The sequence below is a fragment of the Notolepis coatsorum genome (genome assembly GCF_963971535.1).
Source record: "Notolepis coatsorum genome assembly, chromosome: 4".
NCBI lineage: Eukaryota > Metazoa > Chordata > Actinopteri > Aulopiformes > Paralepididae > Notolepis > Notolepis coatsorum.
The window spans coordinates 76,105,540-76,122,502 of NC_140168.1; the positions used below are offsets into that span (position 1 = coordinate 76,105,540).

General features: G+C 42.0%; 1 protein-coding gene across 1 annotated transcript in view; it reads right to left on the reverse strand.

Annotated features, from left to right (window-relative positions):
• The window catches only part of cpne4b (copine IVb), a 262,123-nt gene that overhangs the window by 39,430 nt on the left and 205,730 nt on the right, over window positions 1-16,963 (reverse strand). Inside the window, exons 8-11 of the mRNA XM_084312573.1 lie at window positions 8,553-8,651; window positions 6,364-6,444; window positions 2,373-2,432; window positions 980-1,113 (exon numbers count right to left, since the gene is read on the reverse strand). Coding sequence (XP_084168699.1) covers window positions 980-1,113; window positions 2,373-2,432; window positions 6,364-6,444; window positions 8,553-8,651 — 374 coding nt within the window. The remainder of the gene's footprint in view (window positions 1-979; window positions 1,114-2,372; window positions 2,433-6,363; window positions 6,445-8,552; window positions 8,652-16,963) is intronic.

Here is a 16,963-nt window from a genome sequence, read left to right on the forward strand (position 1 = left end):
CTGTCATAGTCCTGACAGACTTTGTTTCCCACCTGTCACAGTTCTGATAGCCTTCGGCTCCTACCTGTCATTGTTCTGACAGACTTTGGTGCCTACCTGTCATAGTCCTAACATACTTTGGTTCCTACCTGTCACAGTTCTGACAGACTTTGGTTCCTACCTGTCACAGTTCTGACATACTTTGGTTCCTACCTGTCATTGTTCTGACATACTTTGGTTCCTACCTGTCATAGTCCTACTGTAACAGACTTTGGTCCTACCTGTCACAGTTCTGGCAGAATTTGGTTCCTATCTGTCACAGTTCTGACACTTTGGTTCCTACATGTCATTGTTCTGACAGACTTTCTTTCCTACCTGTCATTGTTCTGACAGACTTTGGTTCCTACCTGTCATTGTTCTGACAGACTTGGGTTCCTACCAGTCATAGTCTTACTGTAACATACTTTGGTTCCTACCTGTCACAGTTCTGACATACTTTGGTTCCTACCTGTCATTGTTCTGACAGACTTTGGTTCCTATTTGTCACAGTCCTAACATACTTTGGTTCCTACTGTACCTGTCACAATTCTGACAGACTTTGGTTCCTACCTGTCACAGTTCTGACAGACTTTGGTTCCCACCTGTCATAATTCTGACAGACTTTTGTTTCTACCAGTCATAGCCTTAACAGACTTTGGTTCCTACCTGTCACAGTTCTGACAGACTTTGGTTCCTACCTGTCATAGTCCTACTGTAACAGACTTTGGTTTCTATACCTGTCATAGTCCTGACATACTTTGATTCCTACTTGTCACAGTCCTAACATACTTTGGTTCCTACCTGTCATAGTCCTGACATACTTTGATTCCTACTTGTCACAGTCCTAACATACTTTGGTTCCTACCTGTGACAGTTCTGACAGACTTTGGTTCCTACCTGTCACAGTTCTGACAGACTTTGGTTCCTAACTGTCATAGTCCTGACAGACTTTGGTTCCTACCTGTCATAGTCCTGACAGATCTCACCCACGGCAACCAGGGCCTTCAGGTACTCATTGGGCTGATACGGGTGGATGTAGTGGAGGGAACAGCTGTTCCTGGGGTCGCCGTTGGATGCTGTGAAGTCTATAGCCACCTGACACACACACACACACAAATAAAATGCAGGCATACACATACACACGCACACACAATACATATTTCAGCTCAGGTTTTCAATAATTGAAATATCATGATTACACTATCACACTGTGCACACAAAGACACACGTTCAAACACACACTCTTATAACCAGGCAACCACTCTCACACACACACACACACACACACAATCACACAGACACATGCAAACACACACACACAGACATGCACAAACACACACCTGCACGCACACAAAAAGCACATGTACACTCACAGAGACACACACTGACTTATTTGTTTAGACTTATTAATTAAAAGGTCAAGATTACCTTATTGCAATGTGCAAACATATGTGCACGCCACACCACATACACACACACACACAGTTAGCTCAGACTTTCAATAATTGAAGTGCCATTGGGAGAGAGCCAATTGAGAGCCACTTGTCCCGTCAACTGGCAGTCAACTTAATACTGTGGCAGCTAGCTAACTTAGCTAACATTACCACTGTGGCAGCTAGCTAACTTAGCTAACATTAACACTGTTTTAGCTAACTAACATAGCTAACATTAACACTGTTTTAGCTAGCTAACTTAGCTAACATTAACACTGTTTTAGCTAGCTAACATAGCTAAAGTTAACACTGTTTTAGCTAGCTAACTTAGCTAAAATTAACACTGTTTTAGCTAGCTAACTTAGCTAACATTAACACTGTGGCAGCTAGCTAACTTAGCTTAACATTAACACTGTGTGTCCCAGGAGCTACATTTTTCTCAAACAGATAAGAGCAGAAATAAGGCTATGTGAGTCCAAAACAGCTGAGTCTACTGAGTAAGAAACAGCTAGTTGGTGAGACAAGTGGCTCTCAATGCCAAGTGATAACAAGGCTTTCTTCACATCTGATCTAAGACGGGGTGTCCCAGGTGTGCTCCATTGGCTCGAGGGTTTCTCTAAAAAGGGTTTTTGGTTTGTTTCAGTTTGGCCATGATTTGGTCAGAGAAAATACCATGTTTTGCATTTGTAAGTACTTTCTGTTTTCTGTTTAATAAAGGACCATGTTGGTCATTAAAGCTTTCTCTGCCTCTGCATGCTGTCACCCATCCCATCACAACCATGATTACATTATATTATCAGTGCAAACACGTGAACACACACACATACACACACACACACACACACACACACACACACACACACACACACACACACACACACACACACACACACACACACGCAAACACACACACACACTTACTGTGAACTGAATTTGGCAGCCTCCCATAATATAATCCAAGAAGGAATACATCTTTATTATCTATAGTTAGAAACAACAAAGTCCATCATTAATCATTGCTAACAGGCTTTATTATGGAACCAAAATAGGGCCATAATCCTAGCTACAGTATGTGTCACCATATCTGAATATATGAATACATTCAAATATGAAAAAAAATATCTGAACAAATGGATTCGGTTTTTGAATGTGTAAGGAGATCTGTAGCTGTATGTGACATTTTGTGAACAAATTAAAAATAAATAATGTCCATAAATACATTTTAATTTATATATATATATATACACTTTAGGATCAAACACTGTTGCCAGCTCATATTTTTAGCTGTTTTGGTTTGTGTGAATTGCATACATGTGATAGTCTTCCTGTATCTTGTTGGAAATGGCCGCTCTCGACTCCCACACTGAATCTGGACTGGTGTGTCGAGACCTAACATTATTGCTATGTCAGAGTAAGATGGGTTAACGACCCCAAAGGTTTCTATCTGGAGAATAAATGTATGCTCCTAATGTAAGCTAATTACGAGAAGGGTATGTGAATGGTAATACATTATTATACCAATAAGACCTCTTTGTGGGTTAACTTTAGATATTAAAATTGCCAGCATTCTCTGCTAATGTTATCATTGTGGCAGCTAGCTATCTTAGCTACCATTAACACTGCGGCAGCTAGCTAACTTAGCTAACATTAACACTGTCACAGCTAGCTAACTTAGCTAACATTAACACTGTGGCAGCTAGCTAACTTAGCTAACATTAATACTGTGGCAGCTAGCTAACTTAGCTAACATTAACACTGCGGCAGCTAGCTAACCTAGCTAACATTAACACTGTGGCAGCTAGCTAACTTAGCTAACATTAACACTGTGGCAGCTAGATAACTTAGCTTAACATTAACACTGTGTGTTCCAGGAGCTACATTTTGCTCAAACAGATAAGAGCAGAAATAAGGCTATGCGAGTCCAAAACAGCTGAGTCTACTGTCACGTTTTTTAGACTCGGATATGTGAAAGTTGTAATAGGATATCTAAAGATAAAAGAGATTAAACACTTTTGAGGGTATTTATTATAAAAAGTGAATAAGCAAGGTACAATTGAAATCAAGTTGGTACAACCGGCCGGTCGTGTATTTTTATAATCCTTTGGGTGGTCGTATATTTAGCGATTTGTGGCATTTGTGACAATGAGTTGAATTATTTGATCTGGGCTAATCTGGTGAGATCCCTCACCAAAGGGTCTAAGTGGACTTAAGTGGATGCACTGATTGTGCCTAGCCTTTTGATCTGGTCTGGAGCTTGCCAGATGCAGCAGTGTCCAGCGTGGTTTAATGATGTGTGCTCAGTGCCCCCCCAGAGGAGGACAGACTTTGTTTGGTGTGTGAGCTACAGTAGGTGACATTGGGAATGAGGTAAATTTTTTGTTAAAATTACTGTCCCATCTACAAGTACTTAGCATATTACGCTGCTGGCGGGACAAAACCTCATAACTCCATTTTTTTCTTTTTTTATATAAATCAACTCCGTAGTTTAATTTAAACAATGGGAAAGCATTAAACCGATCATCTGTCTAAACCTCCTAACTCTATTCGCCCTCAAATCTGTGTTCGTTTTTTTTCATCTGCTGAAAAGTTGGGTTTTTGGAGTTATGAGGTTTTGTCCCGCCAGCAGCTTGTAGTTGTGCTTCAAGAAGGAAACTTTTTTTGTAGCAGATTTTATTTGCCAAGCCTGGGAGAGAAGGCAGAATACTGTTTAGGACTGAGTTGTAATCTTATATATAATCTGTATTTATTTAGGTAATGAAATGAAATGTAAAGTAATAAATAATGGAACACTGTAACAATATTTTGGTGTCTTATGAACGCATGAGGGTTCGGCACTTTGTGTGTATGACACGGAAATAAAATAATCAATCAATCAATCAATCATATACCTCATTTATCAAGCTAGACTATAGCTAATAATTTTGGTTCTCTAATTTTCTGCTGTTGTTTTGCAGGTGAATCACTCACAGAAGCTCAGCGTGCCCCCAACACGTCCCTAGGGGAGGATGGGACGTTTGAGTGACACCTTCCAGTCAAGCAGCAGAGGCTGAAGATGAACTGGGTCAAAGTGCCAACGTCTTTGATGACCTTAGTGTAACACAGCATGAGGTATGTGTGCAGCCTTTGAATGTGCCTAGCTGGTATTCTCAGCCTATAGGAAGTCTCAACCTCATTAGCAGGGGTGTAAAAAGTACCCAGAAATTATACTTTTTTTTTTATCCACTTTTTCTCCCATTTTTCTATTTTCCTCCCATCCCAATTTTCATATCGTCCAATTCAACCCTCCCCTGTCTTCGAACGTTGTTTCTTGCCTCCCACAAGCCGGCTGCAATGTGGACTAAGTCATACATAGCACGAGTCCCCTCCGATACTCGAGGTAACAGCCGTCGCATCTTTTCACCTGCGCGGCTCGATCTTTCAGCGTCGGGGGTCTGGGCTTTGGAGGGGCCCCGCCCCCGTCGCTTCTTGATTCTACTGCGCAGGCGCACCAACCGACCTGTAGGAGTCGCTGTCCACAACGCCCGATCCCCACCCTTCAGTTTCCCTCCCCGTAATACGGCCAATGTGTATTACTGTGGACGACCAGCTAAACTGAAAGCAATGTGGAGAGCGGGGCTCGAACAGGAGGCATCCTGTTCAAGCCTAGTCTCCAGCATTCGTTGCGAGCGCCTTGCCCACTGCGCCACGTAGCCGCCCCCAAAAGTACCCAGAGCTTATACTTAAGTGAAAGTATGGGTACCGTCTCAAAATCGTACTCAAGTAAAAGTCAGAGTATCTGGCTAAAAACACACTTGAGTAAAAGTAAAAAAAAACATTCTACTTTTAAATGTACTTAAGTACTAAAAAGTTAAAGTAAAAACCTTTTTTATTGCAAGTGATTGACCAGGCGTCTTGTCCGTCCACGCCGACCGTTTCGTCCTCTTCATCACTCGTACTATCGTTTGTGGCCATCTTCTTTAGCTTGTCACTCTGACTGTCTATTCTTCTGATAGCAGGTGTTTAATCAAAGATCCCCGCTTTAGTCTTGCACAAGGACCAATCAGCATGGGTATGGGCGGGTTCATTTTCCATTGATTGGCTGTTTTTTTTGTTATTTGTTCACAGAATCACAGCTACAGATCTCCTTACGCATTCAAAAATGTAATTTGTTCAAATATGTATTTTTAACACATTGACACATTTGACTGTATTCACACAAAATCTTTTCACACATTCAGATATGTTCTGCACTATTTTTATTCCATACTTTACAAGACACAGAATCAAAGAACAATCACAATGGGTACATTAAAGCCTTGTTAAGAACAACCGTGGGATTGAGTGGAATGAAAATGCAGTTCAATTATGAATTATACAGTACGTGCCTAATTTGGATTTGAAACGCTTTGTTATATATACAAACATGGAAATTGCAACAATTGCACCCCTCCAATATTTCAGTACTTCCATAACTCATTTTAACTTCCTATTTTTATACCAAGACTAATATACTGTATACAAGATAATCAAGACAGAGAGCGACAGAAAGAGAAAGAGAGAGAGAGAGAGAGAGAAAGAGAGAAGAGAAAGGGAGGAGAGAGAAGGGGGAGAGAGAAAGAGAGAAACAGAGGAGAGAAAAGGAGACAGAGAGAGAGGGGGAGAGAGAGAGAGAGAGAGAGAGAGAGAGAGAGAGAGAGAGAGAGAGAGAGAGAGAGAGAGAGAGAGAGAGAGAGAGAGAGAGAGAGAGAGAAAGAGAGGAGGGAAATGGAGACCGAGAGAGGGGGGGGGAGAAAGAGACAAAAAAGAGAGAAAGCGGAGAGAAAGGGAGACAGAGAGAGAGGGGGGCAGAGAAAGAGACGAAAAGAGAGAGAGGGAGAGACAGCGAGAAAGAGAGGAGAGAAAGAAGGTTATGATAGTGATGATGTGTCCTCACCTTACAATGGTTGAGGATGACGACACCGGAGTTCCTGTAGTTCTTTTTCTTTACCTGATACTTAGGGTTTATACACTCCCACTGCAACCACACACACACACACACACGCATGTGCACGTGCACACACACACACACACACACACACACACACAAACAGAATCGTGTTAGCTGTTTGGCCCGTTTTTTATAAGCCAATAACTGCAAGGGCATGTCCAAGGCTTCCAGATTTCAGAAGCCGTTATCCTACAGCCAAATATCAGAACTGTTATTCTACATGGAAATATCAGAACAATTATCCTACTGTAACTGAGTGGATTTGAACCCGGGACCATAGGATCCACAGGCGGCCTCAATAACCAGCTGAGCTAAAGAGTCCGGCCTGTTAGGTACTGGTTGACTGCAACCGACAGTTGCAGAACTCGAGAACTATTAGGAATGTCTGACCATTAAGTGTGACTCTTAACCACCAGTAGCTTGTGTATACTTTTACTCTTACTCATACTATACAGTATATTCAAAAAAAAATGGTATAGCCTATATTTATTAGTAGAAAAAGGGTAACCACTGCGCTCAGACAGGTGCGTAGTCCAACATTAATTAAGTTGCAAAAAATGGAGTAGGGACCGCACTCGGGGAAAATCGTTGTTTTTATTTTTATATGCACATCCGACCTTCATCAGTGTGCAATGACAATTGTGACAAACAAACCTTAACTAGGCTGTACTTGACAACATACAGGTGGGAACAATCGGCAATCAGCCAACAGGCTAGGTTGACGTCATGATCAGTAGCAGGGCTAGATTGACAGGTAGATATCATCACAGTATCACATGAATGCGTATGATGGCTATGTATGAAACAACAAATTAATACATATTACAATACAATATTTACAAATCTGTATGGAACAAAAAAGACAGTACATTGGGGGTATCAGGTTGTTAGACCGTTCATTAATCAGTGTACTAGTTTTTTGTTTATACAGTAGACAACTTAGGATAGCTTTCACCTAAAGGAATGGAGCCAAATTGAACTCTTCATTCATCCCAGATGGATACATAGATTTGAGCCGATGAATCCATACACATTCCCGTTGTAAAATAAGTTGTTCATGGTTACCACCCCTTCTATTAAGAAAAACCATCTCTAGACCTATGCACTTGAGGTCATTGATTTTATGATCCATTTAGTTAAAATGTCGTGCCACAGGGGAATTAATGTCGGTCCGCTTTATATTGCTTCTGTGTTCGTTCAATCTGATTTTTAATTTACGGGATGTCTGTCCGATATAGTATTTTTTACATGGGCAGAATAATAAATATATTATGTGTGTGGAATTACATGTTATTAGCGATCTGATCTTGTAATTCTTCCCGGTGTGGGAGTCGTGAAATGTGTTTGTTTTGATCATGTGGCTACAAGATGTACATGCTCTACATGGGAAGCTTCCATAAATAAAAGGCTCTGGCCTTGAATACGAGTCCGCTCTAACAAGGCGGTCCTTCAGGTTGGTAGCCCTTTTATGTGTAAAGCGTGGAGGGTGTTGGAAGCGGTCATTTAAGGTTCTATCTGATGATAGGATGTGCCAGTGTTTCATGACTGTGGACTTAATAACAGAACTAAATGGATCATAAGTAAGGACATAATTAATGGTGCCTGATGTTCTGTTTCTTTCTTTCTTCCGGAATAGATCTTTTCTTTCAATTTGATTTACAGTGGCCATGGCAGAGTTAAGACACTGCTTTGGGTAGCCCTTTTCATCAAATCTTCCCAACATATTTTCACTTTCGGAGTGAACACATTTCGCGTTATACAACTTGTGCATATAAAAATAAAAACAACGATTTTCCCCGAGTGCGGTCCCTACTCCATTTTTTGTAGGCTATATTTATTGTAACGTATAATATAACCGATAGGGCATACAGACCCTCACCTGCACAGTTTACACTGTTTATTTTTCAATCAAATCAAATTCACACAAATCAAATTGTGTGTGTGTGTGTGTGTGTGTGTGTGTGTGTGTGTGTGTGTGTGTGTGTGTGTGTGTGTGCGTGTGCGTGCGCGTGTGTGTGTTTGTGCGCGTGTGTGTGTTTGTGTGTGCATGCGTGTGTGTGTGTGCGTGCGTGCGTGCATGCATGTGTGTATGTGTGTGTGTGTGTGTGTGTGCATGGGCACACGGGTGCACGCACCTGTTTTCCTTCCTGGTCTGTCCTCATCTCTTTAAATGTGGTCTGATACTCTCCGATGAAGTCGTGTTTTCCATTGGAGTCCCAATCATATACTGTGCACTGTAACACACACACACACACACACACACACACACACACACACACACACACACACACACACACACACACACACACACACACACACGCACACACATATCTCTTAAAACGTATTGTTTGCATGAAATTTAAATTCACTGTTGAATATTACTGAATATTACTGCTGAGACCTTTCATTGTACAAGAATACAATTTTAAAGGGAGGTTATGTGTGCAGCCTTTGAATGTGCCTAGCTGGTATTCTCAGCCTATAGGAAGTCTCAACCTCATTAGCAGGGGTGTAAAAAGTACCCAGAAATTATACTTTTTTTTTTTATCCACTTTTTCTCCCATTTTTCTATTTTCCTCCCATCCCAATTTTCATATCGTCCAATTCAACCCTCCCCTGTCTTCGAACGTTGTTTCTTGCCTCCCACAAGCCGGCTGCAATGTGGACTAAGTCATACATAGCACGAGTCCCCTCCGATACTCGAGGTAACAGCCGTCGCATCTTTTCACCTGCGCGGCTCGATCTTTCAGCGTCGGGGGTCTGGGCTTTGGAGGGGCCCCGCCCCCGCCAACCGACCTGTAGGAGTCGCTGTCCACAACGCCCGATCCCCACCCTTCAGTTTCCCTCCCCGTAATACGGCCAATGTGTATTACTGTGGACGACCAGCTAAACACACACACACACACACTCACACACGTGCTGTACACACGCACGTACGCAGACAGGGATGCAGGGAAATGCCATGTTGAATGATTGCTAAGCAGCCGTCAGTTGGGGGGCGATGGAGCGGTGAAATATTATCTTAGGGTGTGTGTGTGTGCGTGTGTGTGTGTGGTGTGTGTGTGTGTGTGTGTGTGTGTGTGCGTGCGTGCGTGCGTGCGTGTGTGTGTGTATGTGTGGGGTGCATAATGTGATAATGTGTGACTCGAAAAAGTAACATTACTTTACAAATGCACTTTCAACTTCCGCACTTTCAGCTTCAGCACTTTCAACTTCAGCACTTTCAACTTCAACACTTTCAACTTCCACACTTTCCACTTCAACACTTTCAACTTCAACACTTTCAACTTCAACACTTTCAACTTCAACACTTTCAACTTCAACACTTTCAACTTCAGCACTTTTAACTTAAGCACTTTCAACTTCAACACTTTCAACTTCAACACTTTCAACTTCAACACTTTCAACTTCAACACTTTCAACTTCAACACTTTCAACTTCAGCACTTTCAACTTCAACTCTTTCAACTTCAGCACTTTCAACTTCAACACTTTCAACTTCAACACTTTTAACTTCAGCACTTTCAACTTCAGCACTTTCAACTTCCACACTTTCAACTTCAACACTTTCAACTTCAGCACTTTCAACTTCAGCACTTTCAACTTGTCTTCAACACTTTCAACTTCCGCACTTTCAACTTCAGCACTTTCAACTTCAACACTTTCAACTTCAACACTTTCAACTTCAACACTTTCAACTTCAGCACTTTCAACTTCAACTCTTTCAACTTCAGCACTTTCAACTTCAACACTTTCAACTTCAACACTTTTAACTTCAGCACTTTCAACTTCAGCACTTTCAACTTCCACACTTTCAACTTCAACACTTTCAACTTCAGCACTTTCAACTTCAGCACTTTCAACTTGTCTTCAACACTTTCAACTTCCGCACTTTCAACTTCAGCACTTTCAACTTCAACACTTTCAACTTCAACACTTTCAACTTCAACACTTTTAACTTCAGCACTTTCAACTTCAACACTTTCAACTTCAACACTTTTAACTTCAGCACTTTCCACTTCAACACTTTTAACTTCAGCACTTTCAACTTCCACACTTTCAACTTCAGCACTTTCAACTTCAGCACTTTCAACTTCAACACTTTCAACTTCAACACTTTCAACTTCCACACTTTCAACTTCAGCACTTTCAACTTCAACACTTTCAACTTCAACACTTTCAACTTCCACACTTTCAACTTCAGCACTTTCAATGTCAGCACTTGTGAGACAGGCAGGGGTAAGTGTGGGGGATTTTTTTTGGTACCAATAAAGAGGGAATAATTGCAGTATCTATTTGAATCTGTTACAATAGAAGGGGTAACATACTCTCTCTATAATATACAGTATACTGTATGTATTCTCTCTCTCTCTCTATCTCTCTCTCTCTCTCTATCCCCTCTTCTGGAGCGGATGAGGCAACCTTCTAGATGATGGGGGTGATGATAGTGGGTCCATACATGTAGAGGGGGGGGGGGGAGTGAAAGGCTTATTTACTATATTTACATATAGGAAACTATATTTATATAAATCCATAACAAAAGAAGGAATGTGTGATGGATGGTGGTGGTGTTGCGTGTGAGTTTGTGCATGCCGTGCGCATGTATGTGTGCCTTTGTGTGTACTATACGTGTGCGCAGAGTGCACAGAGAGTGGGGCTGGTCCTTTGAAGGATTCTCCAACACAAGATAAATGGTCTCATTGGCCACTGAGTTAATAGGTTAAGCCTCAGCATTAAACCGATCTACTCCTCTACACTGCAAAATATCACACATTGTCTCAGCTTAAAGGGGTACTTCATCAAAAAGCAATGGTGATTTATTTTGCACTTAATCTCACACACATCCAAAAACAGTTGTGCACACATTAATTTAGTTTGACAGCTATTGAGAGCGAATGAGTTGTATAAAATCAGTGATGTCAATCCTTGTGTTGTGTTAATTACAGCTCAGTGAAACGATAAGGTAGCAGTCCCTATATGGTGTTTCATCTACATAATCTCATGGTCCTGTAATTAACACAACACAAGGATTCAGTGTCCCCCAATGACATCACGGGTGGCCATATTCATCTCATTTACTCCCAATAACTGTCTAAATTAATGTGTTTTTGGATGTGTGTGAGATTATGTGCAAAATAAATCTGCATTGTTTTTCTTGGTGAAGTGCCCCTTTAAATCAGTGCTAAAGGGTGGATAGATGCATCCCTAGTGTGTGTGTTGTATTGTGATGTTAAACAAGCTGTGTGTGATTCTGCACATTCAGTCAAACAAACACTGATTAAGGTCAAGAGCAGTAATCCTCCATATTTCTTGTTCTCTGCTTAACTGCTATGTAACCTTGCCCACCTTAAGTGTGTGAGTGTGTGTGTGTGTGTGTGTGTGTGTGTGTGTGTGTGTGTGTGTGTGTGTGTGTTGTGTGTGTGTGTGTGTGTGTGTGTGTGTGTGTGTGTGTGTGTGCGTGTGTAATTCTGTGTATGTACGTACACATGTGTGTGTGTGTGTGTGTACAGGGCCGCCTGGGAGAAATGCGAGGCCCTGTGCGAGATTTAAACGCGAGGCCCCCCCCCTAAAAGGTAAAAAAATATATATATCATTTTTTTTTTTTCATACAGTCAACATATTCTTAAATAATAGCGCTGCCTGAGGCTGGGCATGATACAGTCAACATATAGCAAGAGAGAGAGCGAGAGAGAGAGCTCCCGTTCTACAGTCAATATACAGTGTTATCGCTGCACAGACCCGGCAATGCCCCTGACCCTCCACCAGAGCAAGGCCAGAGAGAGAGAGAGAGACACATTGGAAAGAAACAACCCAAAACCAGAGCAAATTGAAATGCTATTTGGCCCTAAACAGAGAGTACACAGTGGCAGAATACCTGAGCACTGTGACTGACTCAATACTAAGAAGATCCTTGACTAAGTACAGACTCAGCGAGCACAGCCTAGCCATCGAGAAAGGCCGCTATAGGCAGACCTGGCTCCCAAGCGAAGACAGACCCACTGCACACAAGATGAGGTGGAAACAACCTGCCCACTATACCAAGACATACTTCCCACAAATTGCAAACACCCAAAGAGACTTTGAAAACATCGACAATAACTCAAAACTCCCATACCTACTGGGAGAAATACAAGAATGTGAAATAAAGCCCATTTGAATTGAAGAGAGAGAGATAGATAGAGCATGTCTGTGTGTGTTAGAAAGAGAGAGAGAGATAGAGAGAGAGCATGTCTGTTTGTGTGTGTGTTAGAGAGAGAGCATGTATATGTGTGTTAGAAAGAGAGAGAAATATAGATCAGTTCAGTTCAGTTCAGAGTTTTTTATTTGCCACATGGAATAATACAATCATAGTTTCTTCATTAAAAAATCATAAATAGCCATTCCATGGACAAAAGGAGCAGGAAGAAGAATAAATCTTATAATTACCTGCCCCTTATTCCTAAACTAACATGTATTTTCTTAATGGTCGGCGTATAACCTTATTTACACAAATAATCATTTATACCATTATAAAAGAAACACAATCCACAGTTAAACAAGAAAAATTTAAATAATAATAATAATGATAAAGAATAAAAAAGAAAAGAAAGAGAAGAGAAAAAAAAAAGATCTCACTATTCAGATCACATTTTGATTTTCATACTGACTTTTTTTTTTTATAAATTTTTTTGAATTGATAAACACTGTTACATCCCTTAAGCTCGCTATGGAGAGAATTCCATAACTTTACACCAATAACTGAAGGACACATCTGTTTAAGTGTGGTACGTGCAAACTGATGTTTAAAATTGTATTTTCTCCTACTAAACTCACTTTCTAAATGAAAAAGATTTTGTAGTTTTTCTGGCAGTGTCATTTTGTGTGTTAGAGAGAGATATAGAGCATGTCTGTGTGTGTTAGAAAGAGAGAGAGAGAGCATGTGTGTTTGTGTGTTAGAGAGAGAGAGCATGTCTGTGTGTGTGTGTGTTAGAGAGAGAGCATGTATGAGAGAGATAAGCAAAGATGAGCCCCTAAAGGATATTCAACTTTTAATGGAAGAACAAAACGGAAGGAAAAGATAACTTCACAAAGGCAACATGAATATACATAGATCCAAAAGGACAAAGATCAACACTTAAATCCAAAGAGAAGAGGGTCTATACCAGAGAAAACAAAGTAGCAAGGAGCCAATGGCCGACATCAGCTAAATAGGCTAACTGCAAATAGAGTAGCCAGGTACTGACACCAGGCCACACACCGTTAGCTACTACAACAGCTAGCCGGCCCGTTTGGCTCCCGAGAGAGAGAGAGAGATATATCCACGGCGGGAATAGAATAGAGTGCATTAAAAACTCACCAAACGTCCAAGAGGATGGAGACAACCGCGTGGAGTTGACGAAGTTCATCTGCCGAATGACCGTCCTCTTCATCTTGGCATAACAATGCTGCACGCGCTCTCTCTAGGTTAGCTAACGCTAGTTAGCCTTTAGCTAAGCTAGCTACTAGCCGACATCATCATGGCTATCCCGACTGAACCACACGTTAGCACTCGATATTATAACGTAGCTAAAGCTAACTAGCTGTCCCTGCCTTCAGCTAAGCCTGACTGAACTGTCTAACATGCAACAACTTTCATCTTCAGTCCATCTGCCGAATGACCGTCCTCTTCGTTTTGGCTGGCATAACTAAGCATAACCTCCAAAGCTGCACGCGCGAAATAGTCAAACGCAGCTGACGCACGCCAGCGTACACATGATGTAACCCCTCCCTTCGTTGAGAGAGAGAGAGAGAGAGAGAGAGAGAGAGAGAGAGAGAGAGAGAGAGAGAGAGAGAGAGAGAGAGAGAGAGAGAGAGAGAGAGAGAGAGAGAGAGAGAGAGAGAGAGCAGCCTGTTATTTTGCCTGGCTGTTCTGTATAAAAGGTATGAAGACAGAACTGGGAGGCATCAATGTTCCGGCATCAAGTCGGCACCAGCCGTACTCACAGTGGCTGGATGGGTGGCGTCTGTGTAAATGGGACTGCCAGCATGCTGGGACAGGGGGTTATAGACATGTTCGCTGTAGACGTCTGACTCAGTGTGTGCGCGCATCAAGGGAGAAAAAGGAACGCAATCCTGGTCAGAACAACAGGGCAGACTACAATATATTTGCATTTGTTAGCCATGCTAGCGATCTAAACAATTAATCCATGCCAAAGCTAGATATGTAAAAAGTGACAGACTCACTATCACAGCCATACTGATTTGGCAAAATGACATCCAGCTGTTTTTGTTTTGAAACAACTTTTAGTCAGGGGAGTGTCATGGTTTCTCCATAGAGTCCCTTATACTTTTTTAGCGCAGCAGCTGGCGCAGGTGGGGGTTAACTTAGTGACGTGACTCAGTTAGTATTGTTGATTGGCTCGAACACGGTATGTTTGTATACAGCGAACAGGTCTATAGGCCTTGATGTAGCTTGTAGGTAATATCAGAAACACATTTAATTTCATAAGTGGAGCGCTGCCCTGTGTCACTATCCCCGCACCACCAACCCAACTGACCACATTATATAATAATAATAATAATAATAATAATAATAATAATAATAATAATAATAATAATAATAATAATAATAATAATAATAATAATAATAATAATACGCTTTACGTCTGATTAAAAGAACATGCAACGTGAGAAGTCAAACGCAACTTTTACCTTAAAGGGGACATGCATTGCTATTCCTAGCACTATTTGGGCAACTTTACACAATTCCTGTGAGTCTATTGAACACATCTGTAAGCTTTTATTTAAAAAAATGCATTGTTTTGTCTAATCAAGTACTCAAAAGCCACATTTTCTCACTTTGGATTTCAGGCTGTGTTGGCCTGGCTCCGCCCATAAGCACTTGAGTATGTGCTACTGCGTCGAGGGATGAGAGGATGGTTAAGGATTACATTTGTGCCTCCCTCCCCAGTGATATGGACCCTTTGCAATTTGCATACAGGTCAAACAGGTCCACTGATGATGCGGTCTCTCAGGTACTTCACAACACCCTCTCTCACCTATAGACAGCCAGAAGGGGGGCTATGTGAGACTGTTGTTCATTGACTATAGCTCAGCATTCAACACCATAGTCCCCACCAGACTGGTGGACAAGCTGATCGAGCTGGGTCTGAGCTCCGCTCTGAGCGCCTGGATACTGGACTTTCTGAGTGAAAGGCCTTAGGCGGTCAGGGTGGGGGGTCAGACCTCCAACACCATCACCCTGAGTATCGGGTCCCCCCAGGACTGTGTCCTGAGCCCCCTGCTGTATTCACTCTACACGCATGATTGTGTGGCCAGGTTCAGCTCCAACTCCATAGTGAAGTTTGTGGACGACACAGTGGTGGTGGGGCTGATCTCTGACAACGACGAGAAGGCCTACCGGGAGGAGGTTGATGTACTGGCACGCTGGTGTCAGGACAACAGCCTGCTCCTGAACATTGGTAAAACCAAAGAGCTGATTGTGGATTTTAGGAGAACACAGCAGGGGACACACACACACCACTGTGGATAAACAGGGCTACCGTGGACAGGGTGAGCAACTTTAAGTACCTGGGGGTCCACATCTCAGAGGATCTGACATGGACAACACACATAGACTCAGTCGTAAAAAAGGCGAAGCAGCGCCTCTACCACCTGAGACAGTTAAGGAAGTTCAGAGTATCGGGGAAGTACTACGGGTATTGCACTACCACCCCTGCAGGACTTATATAACAAGAGGTGCAAATCCAGAGCTTGCAGAATAATGAAAGACCCTCACCACCCCAACAACAGCCTGTTCAAGCTGCTGCGGTCAGGCAAACGCCTGCGAACACCAGTAACGAGGACAGAGAGACTTCGGCTCAGCTTCTTCCCCCAGGCCATCAGAGCCTTGAACACTGAACTCTCCACGCACAAGCACACATGAGCACACACACAACACACACACTGTACAGCCACTTTAACATGAGCACACACACACACACATGCTGCACACGCTCACACCAAACGGTCACTTTACAAAATGAAAAGGTCACTTTACTTTATAAAAAAATAAAAAATAAAATAAAAAACGGGAGTGGTTCTTGTATAGCAATAGATGGATATAGCAAGATAGCATAAGGATATATAGTATAACTGTATATTGTATAGTATAGTATTGTATAGTAGTGTATATAAGACCCAGTGCCTCACCTGTAGTTTAACACTGTATTGCACTATCACAGGACCTTAGCATGTCTTTTACCATGCATTTTAAACTTTATGTACATTATACCTGTTATGTCTTATTCTTATTACTTGTATTATTGCACAATCGCTGCGGGCATGACCACCCGCATTTCACTGTATGCCCTGTATGCCGTGACAAATAAAACTCTTGGCTTGACTTGACTTGACTTGAAACTGCTCACCCTGTCCACGATAGCCGCGTTTATCCACAGTGGCGTGTGTGTCCCCTGCTGTATTCTCCTAAAATCCACGATCAGCTCTTTGGTTTTACCAATGTTCAGGAGTAGGCTGTTATCCCGGCACCAGCGTGCCAGTTCATCAACCTCCTCCCGATAGGCCTT